General features: G+C 45.1%; 1 protein-coding gene across 3 annotated transcripts; it reads right to left on the bottom strand.

The window, feature by feature from the left end:
* Positions 1 to 1,284: 1,284 nt before the first annotated feature.
* Positions 1,285 to 12,371, bottom strand: LOC123484722 (gastrula zinc finger protein XlCGF48.2-like). 3 transcript variants are annotated; one of them, XM_045215304.1, is made up of 4 exons: positions 12,211 to 12,371; positions 11,934 to 11,969; positions 2,710 to 2,840; positions 1,285 to 2,509 (listed from the first exon to the last, which is right to left on the bottom strand). In XM_045215304.1, the coding sequence occupies exons 1-4, from the start codon at positions 12,218 to 12,220 to the stop codon at positions 1,382 to 1,384; spliced, it is 1,305 nt and encodes a 434-aa protein (XP_045071239.1). In that variant the 5' UTR covers positions 12,221 to 12,371; the 3' UTR covers positions 1,285 to 1,381. The 3 variants fall into 3 exon arrangements, with proteins under 3 accessions (XP_045071239.1, XP_045071238.1, XP_045071240.1); XM_045215303.1 differs by having other exon boundaries at positions 11,934 to 11,972; XM_045215305.1 differs by lacking the exon at positions 11,934 to 11,969.
* Positions 12,372 to 13,007: the final 636 nt, after the last annotated feature.

Here is a 13,007-nt window from a genome sequence, read left to right on the forward strand (position 1 = left end):
TTCCTTAAAGAGGTGGGGTTTCAAATGTCTCCGGAAGGTGGTGAGTGACTCCGCTGTCCTGGCGTCGTGAGGGAGCTTGTTCCACCATTGGGGTGCCAGAGCAGCAAACAGTTTTGACTGGGCTGAGCGGGAACTATGCTTCCGCAGAGGAAGGGGAGCCAGCAGGCCAGAGGTGGATGAACGCAATGCCCTCGTTTGGATGTAGGGACTGATCAGAGCCTGAAGGTACAGAGGTGCCGATCCTCACAGCTCCATAGGCAAGCACCATGGTCTTGTAACAGATGCGAGCTTCAACTGGAAGCCAGTGGAGTGTGCGGAGGAGCGGGGTGACGTGAGAGAACTTGGGAAGGTTGAACACCAGACGGGCTGCGGCATTCTGGATGAGTTGTAGGGGGTTTAATGGCACAGGCAGGGAGCCCAGCCAACAGCGAGTTGCAGTAATCCAGACGGGAGATGACAAGTGCCTGGATTAGGACCTGTGCCGCTTCCTGTGTAAGGCAGGGTCGTACTCTCCGAATGTTGTAGAGCATGAACCTGCAGGATCGGGTCACCGCCTTGATGTTAGCGGAGAACGACAGGGTGTTGTCCAGGGTAATCATTGCGTGCTAGGAATATGGGACCAAATACTAAACTTTGGACTACTTTAATACACTTACGTGAATTTGTCCCAATACTTTTGGTCCCCTAAAAAAGGGGGGCTATGTACAAAAAGTGCTGTAATTTCTAAAAAGGTTATATAGATGAAAATACATACGCTCAAATTAAAGATGACAGTCTACATTTTAACCTCAGTCATTTTCAAATTCAAAGTGCTGGAGTACAGGGCCAAAATGAGTCTCAATGAAAGTCTAAGAATGAAAAGTCCCATTTTGTGTTTATTAAATAAACAAGTTTTAAATACACCATATAAAAACTACACATACACGTCTCAACAACAAAAAATCAGCGAACTTGATAAACCGCATTCATTTTTTCATTAAAAGTGTCTTGTTAAAAAAATAAAGTAGTTGAATGGAAGTAATGAAATAGGCATTTGTGAACATCATATAGCCTACACAGTACAAACACTATGTAACAGACATTTTAGGCTTATACATCACACATCTACCCAGGAATATTCAACACTGAAATCTGTTAATCTCTTTATTCCAAATGCATCTGTGGGTCTTTTCTGCTGACAACAATAAAAATGTATCTTTGTCTTTAATGCAGGTTTTGAGCTAAACGTCAGAAGCTATCGAGTGGAATGGTTCCTTTCTATGTTATGAAGTGGAATGTTTTTTCTGCTGGTGTATCCTGAGGTAGCTCCTCTCTGAAAACCTCTTCCCGCAGTGGGTACAGGTGAATGGCCTTTCTCCCGTGTGGACCTTCAGGTGCATTCTCACCTGGTTCTGGTGGGAGAACCTCTTCTCACACTGGGGGCAGCTGTAGGGTTGTGGACCCTATGGTGCCTCTTCAGGCTGGATGAGTGGGAGAAGCGCATATGACACTGGGTACAGCTGAAGGGTTTCTCCCCTGTGTGGACCCTCTGGTGCCTCTTCAGGCTGCCAGCTTCAGCAAAGCACATATCACACTGGGTACAGCTGTAGGGTTTCACCCCTGTGTGAATCCTCTGGTGGATCTCCACCTTCTGGAGGCAGCTGAAGCCTTTGTTACAGAACATGCAGAGGAACCGTTTCTCTTTACTATTGCCTGATGTGGCTCCCCTTCCCTGATCCTGGGCTCTAGCCCTGTCATTTGAGTTCAGCACCTGATTGAAAAGGACGCAGCCGTGTGAATCGGAAGGCCCCATCAACGTGGACACTGGGTCACGATCCCTGAGCACGTGTAAAGGGGAGTGGGTCACAACATTTCGATTAGTCTCTAAGCTTTCCTTGTAGTCTAAGAAGTCACTAGCGTTACCCTGCGAGTTTTCTCCTCCTAACTGAGTCTCGTCTGCATTCCATGTCAGAGAAGTGTCATCCTCCACTTTCACAGTAACCTCATCTACGACCAGACCATCTCCTTTCTTATATAAGCACCCTTCAGAGTATACACTACTACTGTACCGGTTCCAGTCCCCTCTCATTGGATTAGTCAGTGTATCTAAGCCCACAGCCATGTCACCCTGTATCATCTCTGTCTCTGTAGCGTATGAACAGGACGGATCATTGCCAGTCTGTAACGCATCACCTGAGTCCTGATGGGACAGAACTATCCTCGGGTTCAGGTTACCGTAAACTAAATAATCTGAGCGAGGAGCAGGACAGTCCAGTCGCCTCAGCCCTGTTAAAGTGTCTGTCTCTGTGTCTGTCTCTGACTCTGACTTGAGGGCGGCGTTCGGCGTTCCACTGACCTCCATGATGCTGCATTGGGTCCTGGGGGGTGCTGGGACAGTGGTGGGGTCCTCCGTGGCTACAGGGGGCTCTCCAGCTTCTCCAGTCTGGATGTCTCTGCTTTGCCGTGGGTCCTCCTTTCCTTCAGACCTCTTCAGCTTGACCCCAGGACCTGCAGCCTCTGTATCTGCAGGCTGACACAGAAAGATAGGAGGTTATTACAGGTACATGAGTAGCATTGGATAACAATGTTGTAGGGAAGTCTCATAAGCTCCCCTATGGCAGATACATGAGGATGTACACGTAAGCAAGTGAATAGCTGAGGGGAGCCTTTCTGAAATAAACTAGCCACATATGATGTACTGTAATTTTGATGTAATACTATTACACTAACCTCTATCACGATAACGTGCTGGGTTGAGGTTCCACTCCCCTCATCAACAGTGATTGGTTGGTCATCTCTCCATGTATTGTGTCCTGCTGGCTTCACAATGTTTCTGTGGCCTCCAGTGAGATGTCCTTCACCTGAGAGAGTGATTAGGGGAAAAGAGGTGGTTAGGTTAGCTACTGTCAATGCTCAACGCTATATTTTACACTATTGACAGTTCTGACACCTAGTACAGTTACAACAGATCCAAGATGCGTACAGTGAGGGAAAAAAGTATTTGATCCCCTGCAGATTTTGTATGTTTGCCCACTGACAAAGAAATGATCAGTCTATAATTTTATTGCAAGGTTTATTTGAACAGTGAGAGACAGAATAACAACAACAAAATCCAGAAAAAATGCATGTCAAAAATGTTATAAATTGATTTGCATTTTAATGAGGGAAATAAGTATTTGACCCCCTCTCAATCAGAAAGATTTCTGGCTCCCAGGTGTCTTTTATCCAGGTAACGATCTGAGATTAGGAGCACACTCTTAAAGGGAGTGCTCCTAATCTCAGCTTGTTACCTGTATAAAAGACACCTGTCCACAGAAGCAATCAATCAATCAGATTCCAAACTCTCCACCATGGCCAAGACCAAAGAGCTCTCCAAGGATGTCAGGGACAAGATTCCAAACTCTCCACCATGGCCAAGACCAAAGAGCTCTCCAAGGATGTCAGGGACAAGATTGTAGACCTACACAAGGCTGGAATGGGCTACAAGACCATCGCCAAGCAGCTTGGTGAGAAGGTGACAACAGTTGGTGCGATTATTCGCAAACGGAAGAAACACAAAATAACTGTCAATCTCCCTCGGCCTGGGGCTCCATGCAAGATCTCACCTCGGGGAGTGCAATGATCATGAGAACGTTGAGGAATCAGCCCAGAACTACACGGGAGGATCTTGTCAATGATCTCAAGGCAGCTGGGACCATAGTCACCAAGAAAACAATTGGTAACACACTACGCCGTGAAGGACTGAAATCCTGCAGCGCCCGCAAGGTCCCCCTGCTCAAGAAAGCACATATACATGCCCGTCTGAAGTTTGCCAATGAACATCTGAATGATTCAGAGGAGAACTGGGTGAAAGTGTTGTGGTCAGATGAGACCAAAATCGAGCTCTTAGGCATCAACTCAACTCGCCGTGTTTGGAGGAGGAATGCTGCCTATGACCCCAAGAACACCATCCCCACCGTCAAACATGGAGGTGGAAACATTATGCTTTGGAGGTGTTTTTCTGCTAAGGGGACAGGACAACTTCACCGCATCAAAGGGACGATGGACGGGGCCATGTACCGTCAAATCTTGAGTGAGAACCTCCTTCCCTCAGCCAGGGCATTGAAAATGGGTCGTGGATGGGTATTCCAGCATGACAATGACCCAAAACACACGGCCAAGGCAACAAAGGAGTGGCTCAAGAAGAAGCACATTAAGGTCCTGGAAATAGAAAATCTGTGGAGGGAGCTGAAGGTTCGAGTTGCCAAACGTCAGCCTCGAAACCTTAATGACTTGGAGAAGATCTGCAAAGAGGAGTGGGACAAAATCCCTCCTGAGATGTGTGCAAACCTGGTGGCCAACTACAAGAAACGTCTGACCTGTGTGATAGCCAAACAATGGTTTTGCCACCAAGTACTAAGTCATGTTTTGCAGAGGGGTCAAATACTTATTTCCCTCATAAAAATTTTTGACATGCGTTTTTCTGGATTTTTTTGTTGTTATTCTGTCTCTCACTGTTCAAATAAACCTACCATTAAAATTATAGACTGATCATGTCTTTGTCAGTGGGCAAACGTACAAAATCAGCAGGGGATCAAATACTTTTTTCCCTCACTGTAGCAGTGCGGTCGTGTTTTCTGTAGTGTCCTTGTGTAAATAGCCAGTTTCTTTTAGTTTTTTGTCTATTTTGTATATATTTCTCAATTTTACTTTTTTACTTTTCATTCTTTAACTAAATATACTTTCCTGCAACCCGCCTCACCCAACGTGGAAAGGATTATATGATTTCTTTATAACTTTTATCAAGAAGCTGAAACTAGTCTAGGTGCAACCGAATGGCTGTGGAAGCCAGCTAGCTAGCTACTTGCTATTAGCCACCATTAGCGTCTTCACCATTGTCCGTGGCCTGCACTACCCACCAGCCAGCTCTAGCTCTAGCCTGGACAATTTGTCGGCCAGTCTGCACAGCGTGCTATCGACCCAGAGCATATTGGATTTTCTGCCGGAATCACTGGACCCTAGCGCCGGATCATCGCAATTAGCTAGCTGCAACCGAATGGCTGTTGCCGTTGGCTAATTACCATTGCCCCTTAGCAAGCACCAGTTAGCCTTGAGCTAGCCTCGAGCCTGGCCCATCTCCCGGCTATCTACCTCTCTGTCAACCGGACGGGACCTCCTAGTGTTGACACGGAGCCCCGCCGATCCAACACGACTGGTCTGCCGATGAAATCGTCTGATGTGGTTTCAACAGGCTTCCCGTTACAACGTCGACCACGAAGATCCATCTGCTAGCCCCGGCCCGCTAGCACACGCAAGCCGTGCCTCTTGCTCGCCAGTGCTGTAGCAGCCCCCGAACTACCTCCGAACTCTCCTATTGCTGTTCACTGGACCTTATGATAACTCAGCTATCCAGCTGATGCCTGCTGGACTGTTCCTTTATACGGTACCGCATCCTGTTTATGTTTAGCCTCAGCCCAAACTTTGTCGCCATTACCAGCTGTTGTCTTAGCTCTCTTGAATAACACCTGTGATTGCTTTATGCCTCTCTCCCATGTCAATATGCCTTGCTTATTGCTGTTTCGGTTATTTCTTATTGTACTATTTCTCTGTAGAGCCCCCAGTCCAGCTCAACCTGCCTTAGATAGCTCCTTTGTCCCACCCCCCCATACACGCGGAGACCGACTCAATCGGTGCCTCCAGTGATGCTATCTCTTTCATCGTTACCCAACGCTTAGGTTTACCTCCACTGTACTCATATCCTTCCATATCCTTGTCTGTACATAATGCCCTGAATCTATTCTACAACGCCCGGAAATCTGCCCCTTTTATTCTCTGTACCCAACGCACTAGAAGACCAGTTCTTAAAGCCTTTAGCCGTATCCTTATTCTACTCCTCTGTTCCTCTGGTGATGTAGAGGTTAACCCAGGCCCTGTAGCCCCCAGTATCACTCCTACTCCCCAGGCGTTATCCTTTGTTGACTTCTGTAACCGTAAAAGCCATGGTTTCTTGCGCGTTAACATCAGAAGCCTCCTCCCTAAGTTTGAGTTATTCACTGCGTTAGCACACTCCGCCAACCCTGATGTTCTAGCAGTGTCTGAATCCTGGCTTAAGAAGGCCACCAAAAATTCAGAAATGTCCATCCCCAACTACAACATTTTCCGTCTCGATAGAACTGCCAAAGGGGGTGGGGTTGCAATCTACTGTAGAGATAGTATGATAGAGCTCTGCAGGCTATCCAGGTCTGTGCCCAAACAGTTTGAGCTTGTACTTCTAAAAATCAACCTTTCCAGAAATAAGTCTCTCACTGTTGCCGCTTGCTACAGACCCCCCTCAGCCCCGAGCTGTGCCCTGGACACCATATGTGAACTGATTGCCCCCCATCTATCCTCAGAATTCGTACTGCTTGGTGACCTAAACTGGGATATGCTTAACACCCCGGCCAACCTACAATCTAAACTAGATGCCCTCAATCTCACACAAATTATCAACGAACCTACCAGGTACAACCCTAAATCTGTAAACATGGGCACCCTCATAGATATCATCCTGACAAATGTACCCTCTAAATATACCTCCACTGTCTTCAACCAGGATCTCAGCGATCACTGCCTCATTGCCTGCGTCCGTAATGGGTCCGCTGTCAAACGACCACCCCTCATCACTGTCAAACGCTCCCTAAAACGCTTCAGCGAGCAGGCCTTTCTAATTGACCTGGCCCGGGTATCCTGGATGGATATTGACCTCATTCCGTCAGTAGAGGATGCCTGGTTGTTCTTTAAAAAGTGCTTTCCTCTCAATCTTAAATAAGCATGCCCCATTCAAAAAATTCAGAACTAAGAACAGATATAGCCCCTGGTTCTCCTCAGACTTGACTGCCCTTGACCAGCACAAAAACATCCTGTGGCGTACTGCATTAGCATCGAACAGCCCCCGCGATATGCAACTTTTCAGGGAAGTCAGGAACCAATATACATCATCAGTTAGGAAAGCAAAAGCTAGCTTTTTCAAACAGAAATGTGCATCCTGTAGCACTAACTCCAAAAAGTTTTGGGACACTGTAAAGTCCATGGAGAATAAGAGCACCTCCTCCCAACTGCCCACTGCACTGAGGCTAGGAAACACTGTCACCACCGATAAATCTACAATAATCGAGAATTTCAACAAGCATTTTGCTACGGCTGGCCATGCTTTCCACCTGGCTACCACTACCCCGGCCACCAGCTCTGCACCCTCCACTGCAACTTGCCCATGCTCCCCCCGCTTCTCCTTCACACAAATTCAGATGTTCTGAAAGAGCTGAAAAATCTGGACCCCTACAAATCAGCTGGGCTAGACAATCTGGACCCTTTCTTTCTAAAATTAGCCGCCAAAATTGTCGCAACCCCTATTACTAGCCTGTTCAACCTCTCTTTCGTAATGTCTGAGATCCCCAGAGATTGGAAAGCTGCCGCGGTCATCCCACTCTTCAAAGGGGGTGACACTCTAGATCCAAACTGTTACAGACCTATATCCATCCTGCCCTGCCTTTCGAAAGTATTTGAAAGCCAAGTTAACAAACAGATCACCGACCATTTTGAATCCCACCGTACCTTCTCCGCATGCAAGTTCGGGGTGCACCTCAGCCACGCAGGTCCTAAACAATATTATAACCGCGATCGATAAAAGACAGTACTGTGCAGCCACTTCACGACCTGGCCAAGGCTTTCGACTCTGTCAACCACCGCATTCTTATTGGCAGACTAAATAGCCTTGGTTTCTCAAATGACTGCCTCGCCTGGTTCACCGTTCTCCTTCTCAGATAGAGTTCAATGTGTCAAATCGGAGGGCCTGTTGTCTGGACCTCTGGCAGTCTCTATGGGGGTGCCACAGGGTTCAATTCTCGGGCCGACTCTATTCTCTGTGTATATCAATGATGTCGCTCTTGCTGCTGGTGACGCTCGGATCCACCTCTATGCGGACGACACCATTTTGTATACATCTGGCCCTTCATTGGACACTGTGTTAACAAACCTCCAAACGAGCTTCAACGCCATACAACACTCCTTCCGTAGCCTCCAACTGCTCTTAAACACTAGTCAAACGAAATGCATGCTCTTCAACCGAACGCTGCTTGCACCCGCCCACCCGACTAGAATCACTACTCTCGGCGGGTCTGACCTAGAGTATGTGGACAACTACAAATACCTAGGTGTCTGGTTAGACTGTAAACTCTCCTTCCAGACTCATTAAGCATCTCCAATCAAAAGTTAGATCTAGAATCGGCTTCCTATTTCACAAAACAAAGCCTCCTTCACTCATGCTGCCAAACATGCCCTCGTAAAACTGACTATCCTACCGATCCTTGACTTCGGCGATGTCATTTACAAAATAGCCTCCAACACTCTACTCAGCAAATTGGATGTAGTCTATCACAGTGCCATCCGTTTTGTCACCAAAGCCCCATATACTACCCACCATTGTGACCTGTACGCTCGTTGGCTGGCCCTCACTACATATTCGTCGCCAAACCCACTGGCTCCAGGTCATCTATAAATCACTGCTAGGCAAATCCCTGTCTTATCTTAGCTCACTGGTCACCATAGCAACACCCACCCATAGTCTGCGCTCCAGCAGGTATATCTCACTGGTCATCCCCAAAGCCAACACCTCCTTTGGCCGCCATTCCTTCCAGTTCTCTGCTGCCAATGACTGGAACGAACTGCAAAAATCTCTGAAGCTGGAGACTTATCTCCCTCACTAACTTTAAGCATCAGTTGTCAGAGCAGCTTACCGATCACTGCACCTGTACACAGCCATTCTGAAATTAGCCCACCCAACTACCTCATTCCTATATTGTTATTTATTTTGCTAATTTGCACCCCAGTATCTCTATTTGCACATCATCTTTTGCACATCTATCATTCCAGTGTTAATACGAAATTGTAACTATGTTTGCACTATGGCCTATTTATTGCCTTACCTCCATAACTTACTACACACTGTATATATATTTTCTGTTGTATTTTTGACTTTATGTTTTGTTTACCCCATATGTAACTCTGTGTTGTTGTTTTTATCGCACTGCTTTGCTTTATCTTGGCCAGGTCGCAGTTGTAAATGAGAACTTGTTCTCAACTGGCTTACCTGGTTAAATAAAGGTTAAATAAAATACAATTTAAAAAATGCACACAATAATGTAGATCCCTCGTTATGTCGAGATCACGACTTATTTATCTCATGATCAAGACATAACAAAAGTTATTTTGTCGAGATCACGAGATAATCAAAAGTACCACACATCATCCATTAATTTGTTCAGATACACGATAACCACTTCATCAAGAAGCCCTGTGGCTGTGTTGATCACACTGCTGGGCATTTAAGCCCTGAACAATGCCTGACAGATGGCATTTAAGTCCTGAACAATGCCTGACAGGCAGGAAGGTCTCCCAGGCTGCACCGTCTCCCAGGCTGCGTGCCGCCCCCAAGACCACAGCCAATTACATGCAAGGAACAATGCAGCTAACTTTGCTACTCTTGTGAGCTAGCTAGTGGGCTACGTAGTCTTGTTTGCTAGCTAGCAAGCTAGCTTGTTATCAATGTTGGTTGTTAGCTTGCATAACTGATGTGTGTATCACTGTGTGCAATAACAGTTAACATGGTTTTTGAATGACTACCTCATCTCTGTACCCTACACATACAATTATCTGTAAGGTCCATCGGTCGAGCAGTGAATTTCAAACACAGATGCAACCACAAAGACCAGAGAGGTTTTCCAATGCAACAACATTGTAGTTACTCCACAATACTAACCTAATTGACAGAGTGAAAAGAAGGAAGCCTGTACAGAATACAAATATTCCAAAACATGCATCCTGTTTGCAACAAGGCACTAAAGTAATATTGCAAAACAATTTGTTATGTTTGGGGCAAATCCAATACAACACATTACTGAGTACCACTCTCCATATTTTCACGCATAGTGGTGGCTGCATGATGTTATGGGTATGCTTGTAATAGTTAAGGACTGGGGAGTTTTTCAGGATAAAAAAGAAACAGAATGGAGCTAAGCACGTGCAAAATCCTAGAGGAAAACCTGGTTCAGTCTGCTTTCCACCAGACACTGGGAAATGAATTCACCTTTCAGCAGGAGAATAACCTAAAACAGAAGGCCAAATCTAAACTGGAGTTGCTTACCAAGAAGACAGTGGATGTTCCTGAGTGGCGAGTTACAGTTTTGACACAAATCTACTTGAAAATCTATGGCAAGACCTGAAAATGGTTGTCTAGCAATGACCAAGAACCAATTTGACAGAGCTTGAAGAAATTTTAAAAGAATAATGGGCAAATGTTGCACAATCCAGGTGTGGAAAGCTCTTAGAGACATAGACTCACAGCTGTATTCGCTGCCAAAGATGCTTCTACAAAGTATTGACTCAGATGTGTGAATACTTATGTAAATTATATATTTCTGTATTTAATTTTCAATAAATTTGCAAACATTTCTAAAAACATGTTTTCACTTTGTCATTATGGGGTATTGTGTGTAGATGCGTGAGAAAATTCAGGCTGTAACAACAAAATATGGAAAAAGTCGAGGGGTGTGAATACTTTCTGAAGGCACTGTAGCTGCGTTGTTGCTTGCATGCGATTGAGTGTGGTCTTGGGTGTGGCAAACAGCCTGGGGGAAAGTTCTCGTTCGGGGCTTAAATGCCCCACGAGGGCTTAGATGCCCCAAGAGCTCTTAGCTCAAGGTGTGGGACATTTAGCTTGCTAACATTCTAACTTATAAACTGATAATGAGCTCCAAACACAAATGAAAGCATGACATTAGCATGTAATGTACCATCCCTTAGTGTAGCAATCAATAAAAACATATGCGCTGATCGACCATGGGCTCTGCTACATCAGCCATATTGTCAATCTATCATCAATGTGTCCACTCCTATTTATAGAGTTTATCTCCTGATCTCTACAAAACAACTTTTGTTATGTCATGAGATAAATAAGTTGTGATCTCGACATAACGAGGAAATGTTTTATTTATTCATATGTCCTCTCTGGACTTCCATACAGATTAATATAATAGTTTGATTAAAACGTTGACATGTTTTGCAAGAAGAACGATTTCCCTAATAATCCTCTTTACATGGACACAACTGAAATCAGGCTACCTGATAGCACTCTGATAAATGCAGAAAATTGCCAAATCAAAATCAAAGTTCTACCACAGGACCATGTTATTTTTGGAAAGCATATTTGATTCGGAGTTCAGACATATGAAGTTTGTATGTGGAAACTACTTCTAAGATGCATATATTCAGTTGTTCAGAACTCACATCTCCATTACACCGACACTGTCATTGCGTTTTTGTACACCGGAAGTACATTCATTTCCAATGGAACGCTGCGTTTGCCTCACAGCATGGCTGTTGCAGAGCGTTCTGTGTGGTGCATACATTGGATATCTCCAACAGATGGATCATATTGTATGCATAGACTTGACAGAAATAGTAGCAAAAGGTGAATGCTTAATTTTTGTTGCACACATATCCAGTAACAATGTTGGCTTGGATAATGAACAAGTTTGACTACAGAATGTATTACACATCATTGATGCAATGATGCTGTCTGTCAGGCATCACTTCACTCGCGCTTATGCCTCGATCACACGATACGCTGTATCATCTGGATATGTGTGCAACAAAAGTTCAACATTCACCTTCTGCAACCATTTCTGTCAAGCCGTCTACGCATATGTTTGATAAATCCAATGTATGCACCACACAGAACGCACTACAACTGCCTCTGCAAGGCAATGCTGCAAGGCAAACGCAGCGTTCCATTGGAAATGAATGTACTTCTGGTGTACCAAAATGCAAATACACTGTCGGTGTGATCGAGGCGTAAGGTGTTTACATGACTATTGCATAATCGGCCTACTGCCATAATCAGTTTAATATTGAATTATTACTGTGCATGTAATCGTACTCACTGTCTGGAATTGCCAATGATGTAACACTTCGCATAACTTCTTGATGTTCCACGGGTCATATTGTTTTCAATGAGTAAATAGGAAATGCAGCAAATCAATAATCTGGTTAGAATATGATAGTGTCTTTGCGCAAGATAGCAAAGTAATCAGTGGAATTATTGCATACTATCCAAAAACGGACCAAGACCCAATTCTGGTTAACACATCTAAAGACACACATGCGCAGAGGGGAATGGGTCGACAGGCCCTGCAGCCTCGGTTTTCTCCAAAAATGTACCTCTTGCCATTCCTCTGTATCGGTCGAGGATCTTGACACTACTGGGATGACTGGCAAGGACGCTCTCCCGTGCCACCTTCAGTTCCAGTAGCTGTAGTTTCCTCCGCAATGCCCTGTTTTCTTTCTGGCTTTGAGTTATTTCTAAACGAAACACTGCATAGTCGTCGTCTACGAGTTTACAGATGTCTGCCACGGCTGCATTCGCTAGTACCTCCATAATGGAGGCTATTTGAGTGTGAAAAACCATACAATTAGCCATTGTTAGCAGCTAGCTAGCGTTACCTAGATAACATCTATCCAGTATGTGATGATGTGCTGTTAAATGGTGTTAGTAAATGGCTAAATAATAACAAAAAAACGCTAACGTGGAAATTGTTCTAGGTCACTTCTTTCTTCTTCTTTGGTATTATCGCGGTTTGCAAACAATTGTTAGAGGTGCATGCCGCCACCTACTGTACAGGGTGGTAAACCATAGAAAAAATATCCATTGTTGGAAAGTGGGAAAAACCTACCTCAAACAAAATACAAAAATAGACACATAAAAAAATATACTTTATGTTCCTCGGCATGCAGATCACTGACAACCTGAAATGCTCAATCCACACAGGCAGTGTGGTGTTGCACCTCTTCAACCTCAGGAGGCTGAAGACATTTGCCTTGGCCCCTAAGACCCTCATGGACTTTTACAGATGCACCATTGAGAGCATCCTGTCAGGCTGTATCACTGCCTGGTACAGCAACTGCAGCGTCCACAACCGCAGGGCTCTCTAGAGGGTGGTGCGGTTCGCCCAATACAT

Source organism: Coregonus clupeaformis, unplaced genomic scaffold (genome assembly GCF_020615455.1).
Source record: "Coregonus clupeaformis isolate EN_2021a unplaced genomic scaffold, ASM2061545v1 scaf0421, whole genome shotgun sequence".
Lineage (NCBI taxonomy): Eukaryota > Metazoa > Chordata > Actinopteri > Salmoniformes > Salmonidae > Coregonus > Coregonus clupeaformis.